This window comes from Euphorbia lathyris, chromosome 1 (assembly GCF_963576675.1).
Source record: "Euphorbia lathyris chromosome 1, ddEupLath1.1, whole genome shotgun sequence".
Taxonomy (NCBI): domain Eukaryota; kingdom Viridiplantae; phylum Streptophyta; class Magnoliopsida; order Malpighiales; family Euphorbiaceae; genus Euphorbia; species Euphorbia lathyris.
In genome coordinates, this window is record NC_088910.1 from 53,420,290 (window position 1) to 53,426,552 (window position 6,263).

The window sequence follows — 6,263 nt, forward strand, 5'->3', positions numbered from 1 at the left end:
TATGATCTTTTTTTATGATTTTTTTTTTTAAATTTACCCATCATTTAGTTAAATGAGTAGTAGTAGAGAGAATTTCTACGGTGGACCGGATGCAATGGACCCGACCAATGAAAAAAGAGAAACATATCAACTTATTGGGACATGATTGGTGTAAAAAAAAAAGAAGAAGTGTACAAATATCAGGTTTCTGTTGATAAGGTCCAATGGACCGGGACCGGAACTATAATAGAATTTAGGTCTAATACACAAATAATCTCTTGAACTTATCCAAATATTGCAACTGCCCCCGAACTTTCATTTGTAACAACTTACCCTTCAAACTTGTCCAATTATAAAACATAATCTCTCAAACTTGTCCAATTGTAAAACATAACCCCTCAAACTTGTCCAATTGTAAAACATAACCCCAAATTGATGACATAGACTGCAATTAAAGAAACACGTGAAATACAAAAGCTGCAATGCTCGTGGAGTGTGATAATATGAATCTGGGGAAACATTTTTACGGTTGCTTCAAGTACGGAGTAAAAAAATTTCCAATTTAGTGTTCTGTTTTATAATTGAACAAATTTAAAAAATAAGTTGTTATAATTGAAAGTTGGAGGACACCGTTGTAATATTTAGAAATTATTTATGTATTAGACCTAGAATTTACTAGTAGTAAGATTACAAAAAGATGAGCTCCACTTGGCTTCCCATCAACCATTTTCAAATATGTTTTCCGAACGATAATAGAGCAAGGAATAAAAACAAAAAACATATAGAAGAAACCGACACAAAAACTGGGTCCGTCCATCCATCGTCGTCCCACATTCTCTTCCGTCGCTATATCATATCATGTTCACACTACTACCTAAATAGACTTGCCTATTTCTCTCTCACTCACTCACTCACTCTGCTTCCACTCCACTATCTCTCACCAAATCTGCAAATAAAACCACTTTTTCTGCTCACCCTTCAACACACCTCTCTCTTTCCATTTGTTCCATCAATAATGGCCCCTAATCTCATTTTACCCTTAACCATGCTCATGTTGTCCATCACTGGCCATGCCAGTAAGCTCTCCTACCTCAATTTCTTCTCCATCCTGAGTAAATTTAGATGCCTCTTTCTGTATTTTTCTAATTATTGTTGTTGTTCTATTAGGCTGCACATGGTGTGTTTGCAAGGAAATGCCGGAGGCAACCCTTCAGAAGACACTGGACTATGCTTGTGGAGCTGGAGCTGACTGCGGTCCTATCCATACAAATGGACCTTGTTTTCAACCTAACAGTGTACGCTCACATTGCTCTTATGCTGTAAATAGTTTCTTCCAAAAGAAAGGTCAATCTCAAGGTTCTTGTGATTTTGCTGGGACTGCTGCCGTTTCCACTTCTGATCCAAGTATGTTGCTCACTCCCCCCAGATCTCTACCTCTAAAAAGAAGAAATTACCATCATTTTATTGAGTTTTCATTCTGTGTTTTTCATATAGGTCATACTGGCTGTTCTTATCCGGTTACTGCCAGGTATTATACTTCTGTTATATCTTTGCATTTAGGGTATTTTGTTGCTCCATTTCAAAATCTGGGCTTTCTATGTTATATTTTAGGTTCAAAATTCATTTATTGAAATTAATGTGGTGTCAGCTGAGGTCTGTTTCTAGGGTGAGGGTGCCCTTAACTTTTGTTTTTGTTTTGAAATGGACTTGGGGGTTGGGCGTGTCTACTTTTCTCCAGAGTAGATGCCAAATCAAGGCACTCTGAACTCTGAAGACTGATTTGTTTAGAATTTTTTTAGCTTTTTATAAAAAAAATTGAAAAATCTGAAAGAATATACCACAAACATGGGAAAGTGAGTTTTTTCTGAGGTGGAAAACCTTTATTCTTGGTCCTTGGTGGTTTCAACTTTCAAGGACCTTGTATAATAATAATATTGGATGTAGAAAAGAATCTAGGGATATATTTTATTTTCATTCCATATAGGGTGTTTTGTTTATACACATCAAAAAGTGTTGAATAGAAAAGACAAGTTTGGTGTATGTATATATGCATTTTTATTGTTGAATATGTAAGATTTCAGTTAGGCCAATTAGATTACAGATTAAGTCATTAGGTGGATAAACCTTTTTCTAGATTTCTTTGGCATTACCTTCACAAATGGCAGTAGTTTTATATGGTTGTGTTAGAGGGTTGGACATCTTTCCATTTATTAAGGGTAAATTACATCCATGATTCCAACTAACTTTATAGTCACTGAACTAAATGTAACATAAAAATCACTTAACTTTATACTTGTAATTAAACTTTAATTAATGTTTAAAAATGATCATCGATAACTTCAAAATAGAAAAATCCAAAAATTAGAATTATTTAGAACCTTTTTTTCTTTCTAAAATCACAATTTTCAAAACTTTCACTCTCTAATGTCCATTTTTCTTTTCTAACCAAACAACGCTTTAATGACCACAAAATAAAAAATTAAAATTACTTAAAATATCCCTTAATTAACTTATATCTTCTATAAACAAAAAATTAAAATTACTTAAAATATCCCTTAATTAATGTATATCTTCCATTTGAGCCCTCAAAAGTTAAAGGGCCAACATTGTTAGGAAAAGATAAAGTGAATTAACTTTTACGTGATTTTAAAATTGAGCTACTATAATGTTAATAAAGTCAAATTAGTGTTTATTTGGGTGTATTTACCCATCAATCAACTAGTTCCAACCCTTTATTACCAGGTTTGATAAGATTCCAAAATAAGCTCTGTCATTTTGACTTATATTACACACTGCATGATGATGTTGTTGATCATTGAATCATAATAGAGTTGATGAGGTGTTTCACCTCACAAAAAGACAATGCAAGATATATATGCATAAATTGTTTTTTACCACCAAAGCTCGGATACGAATCAGAGCCTATCCCATCTTTCATCACATGCCATCTTAATCTTATATATATATATATGGACAATGTAGTACCTTTTTAGCCAGACTGGCCACCACTTCTTTACCTCCCCCCATAATACACCCTCTTTTTAGATTTTATTGAGGCACACTGTACAACTTCTGATTATGTATCCGGATTTTGATTCTGAATGTTTAAACGTGTCTTCTTTTTTCAATTTATGGGTAGTAGATACCATTAATTCCTTTAGGCAATTGGTCAAAAAGTGTTTTCTTCTTGGGGTCTTTTCTTTTTATTTTTACCTTGAAAAGCAAAGCATTTTAATTGTAATTTACTAGAGTTACTTGAAAAGCTTTGGGATGAACCATTTTTAGGGATGTGAGCCAACTTTTGAAAAATGGGGGCCTTTTTGAGAACTGTGCATGAATTGTGTGGTCCCATGTATAATTAGCTAATAGCTATTGCATTCAAATTGATATTTTTTTCTCAAGTCACTGTTGTGGACTTTTTTCTTTTTATCTTTAGCCTGCTCAAACAACTTTTCTGTTACTTGGTTGGTTGACGGTAGTACTTGTGCCTTGACTTTAACGATTGTTTTTTCACTATGAACATCTTTATTTGCTTCATTCTCTTCCTACTTTTGAAATTTATACTTGACAGGCTTCTTAAACTTGGATTCATGAACTTTTACTTGAAAACATGTTATTTAGTCTCTGTCACATGTGTTGCACGGAAACTCTTCTTCAGTAGTATTTTCGTATTTTCTCCCTGTTTCCATTACGGTTTCCTAATTATATTTTTTTGGAACTAACATTTTCCAATATCCATTTCCTTTTCCTTTTCCGTATAACATAGCCTGTCACTATATTGAATTGAATTCAGTACTTATCATCATGTTATGTACTTAATAAGAGTGGTTTATATCATTTTAGTAACTTCTCAGACGTGATTAGATAATCTTCAGAAGCTAGAGCTTTTGTGTAATGGAAGGCCAAATTTGAATTTTATTAGGACTAGGTGCTTGTCCATTTTTTACTGATATTCAGACAGTATATAAGTGATGCATATATAGACACTGTAATAAGGGGAAAATATCTAAACCTTTTGCTCTTATAAATTGTAAAAACCTGTTGGAGATAGTATACCATTGAGGTTTAGTTCTTCATTAGTAAGGTTGTTTATCTGTAGCTCCTCAACTTTAAAACCGGACATTAAAGCCCCCTGAGCTTTAAACTTTGCTAAGCAGACCAAGTTAAAATGACTATGACAACACCAAAATAGAAAAATCCAATAACTGAAGTTCAAGAGCTGTTTTCAAATCTTCATTTTCATAGCTTTTTATTAACAAACAACACTACACGATCTCAAAACCAAAATGTTCAAGAATTAAAATAATAAAGGGTTATCTACTATTAGAGTGACATCTTAATAAAACTAGGAAAGTCGTCGTGTTATTAAAGTGCAAAGTTAATAAGCTATAATGTTTGATATTCAGGGTCGAACAGTAACAAGTTTGAGACTTTATGTAATAGCTTGTACTGTAATTGCAGTGGTGGAGGAACAAGCACAAGTGGCACTCCGGGGATAAGCACAGGTGGTAATCAAACTCCGGTGACCACATATTCAAATTCATCGACAAACACACCTTCAACCACCACCACCACACCAACCAGCACTACTTCTCCATACAGTACAACCCCATCATCCAATGGTGTGTTGGGAGGAGGCATTGGCACCGGTGTAACTCCCGGTGGAGGAGCTGGAATTAACACAGACATCACAGATGACGCTGCTTTTGGAGTTTCACTCATCACCAGTACTTTTTACTCTTCCCTTGCTTCCTTTTTCATTGCAATGGTTTTCTGGGCTTGAACAAAACATTTCAGCAGTTATAACTGAGCTGTGGTGTAGGGTCCAATGGGTGGGTATGCATACATGTGATTCAATTATCTGAAAAACATGCTAGCTGAGTTTTTGTATGGTTCTTGGGAGCTTAATTATTATTCGTTTCGGACAAACTCTCTGTATCTATCTGTACTAGTAGTATTTGTAGATTTAGAAAATCCGTAATATATTCAGTGTAATGAGAGTTTGGAATCTATGTATTGTTACTGTCACTGGTGGATAAGAGGTATTTGTAGTGGTTTCTCATAATTTTTTTTATCAATTTTGGATGTTTTTTACCTAACAAATTTTTTTATCAATTTTGGATGTTTTTTACCTAACAAATTAGGATTGGGCTAGACCTGTTGTTAAGTTTAGTAAATGTTAAGTTTAGTAGTAGCTGTTAGTTTGTTAACAGTTAGTTAATCATCACTAGTTAATAAATCTAACTATAGTTACAAGATTAGTTAGACAGTTAGTTATTAAGGACAGCTGTCCTAGATGTAGGCTATATAGGCTAGTATACTCTTGTATCTTTTCATTACGATTTTGGATTGTAATTTCTGTTTTCTCTTCAATCAAAGAATTGTTTTCTCTTCATCTCATTTCTCTAGATGGTATCAGAGAATTCCGCATAGATAATTGATGGTGGGTAGGAGAAAGAAGAAACAAAGACAGAATAACAAGAAAGCCAGCAATCTTCGAATCCTTGAATCAGAATCCGAAGAATTTGAAGAACCACAATCGCATCACCGTTCTAATTCAGCAAATTCCAGTCGAAGTCAGCAAATAGAAGAAGAATCACGCGAAGAAAATTCTAGTCCCAGAAGTCAGCAAGACCTAGAAGAATCAAGTGAAGAAAAATCGAAGGCCTCTTCAGAAGCATCTTCAGACGAAATGACGAGCGATACTGATGCAGATTTGCTCAAATTGCAAAAGTCTGATAATCCTGGATTATCTCTTGTAAGTGCACCACTTACTACCACAAACTATTTTTCCTGGCTTCGAGCAGTAAAAATAGGACTTCAAGCTAAAGATAAGATGGAATTTGTCCTTCGTGATGATCTTGAGCCACCAATTGATTCAGTTGCCTTACATAAGAAATGGAGGAAGTGCGATAATATAGTTCTTTCATGGTTACTTGGGTCTATAAGTAAAGATCTTTCAGAATCTTTCTTATACGTGAAAACAGCAAGGGAACTTTGGCTTGAGTTAGAGCAAAGGTTTGGCGAATCAAATGGGCCTCTGATTTATCAAATCAAGAAAGAATTGAACTCATTGACTCAAGGAGATATGAATGTTTGCGTATATTTCACAAAAATGAAAAAGCTATGGGAAGATCTTGCTGACCTTAACCCAATACCAACTTGCAATTGTACCGTTTCTGCTAAAAAGATGGCAGATATGATGGAAGCAGATCATTTAATGGGGTTTTTGATGGGTTTAAACGATTTCTATGAGCATACTCGAAATCAGATCCTTATGATGG

General features: G+C 34.4%; 1 protein-coding gene across 1 annotated transcript; it reads left to right on the forward strand.

The window, feature by feature from the left end:
• Window positions 1-771: 771 nt before the first annotated feature.
• LOC136233056 (PLASMODESMATA CALLOSE-BINDING PROTEIN 3-like) lies at window positions 772-5,057 on the forward strand. The gene is made up of 4 exons (XM_066022599.1): window positions 772-1,055; window positions 1,147-1,383; window positions 1,474-1,507; window positions 4,441-5,057. The coding sequence occupies exons 1-4, from the start codon at window positions 995-997 to the stop codon at window positions 4,760-4,762; spliced, it is 654 nt and encodes a 217-aa protein (XP_065878671.1). The 5' UTR covers window positions 772-994; the 3' UTR covers window positions 4,763-5,057.
• Window positions 5,058-6,263: the final 1,206 nt, after the last annotated feature.

What these genes read in the sequence shown, in the direction of transcription:
- LOC136233056 (XM_066022599.1), top strand. Translation starts at nt 995, where the DNA reads ATGGCCCCTAATCTCATTTTACCCTTAACCATGCTCATGTTGTCCATC. An exon ending in GTCCATCACTGGCCATGCCA is followed by an intron (nt 1,056 to 1,146) that starts GTAAGCTCTCCT and finishes TTGTTCTATTAG; the next exon opens with GCTGCACATGGTGTGTTTGC. An exon ending in TCTTATCCGGTTACTGCCAG is followed by an intron (nt 1,508 to 4,440) that starts GTATTATACTTC and finishes CTGTAATTGCAG; the next exon opens with TGGTGGAGGAACAAGCACAA.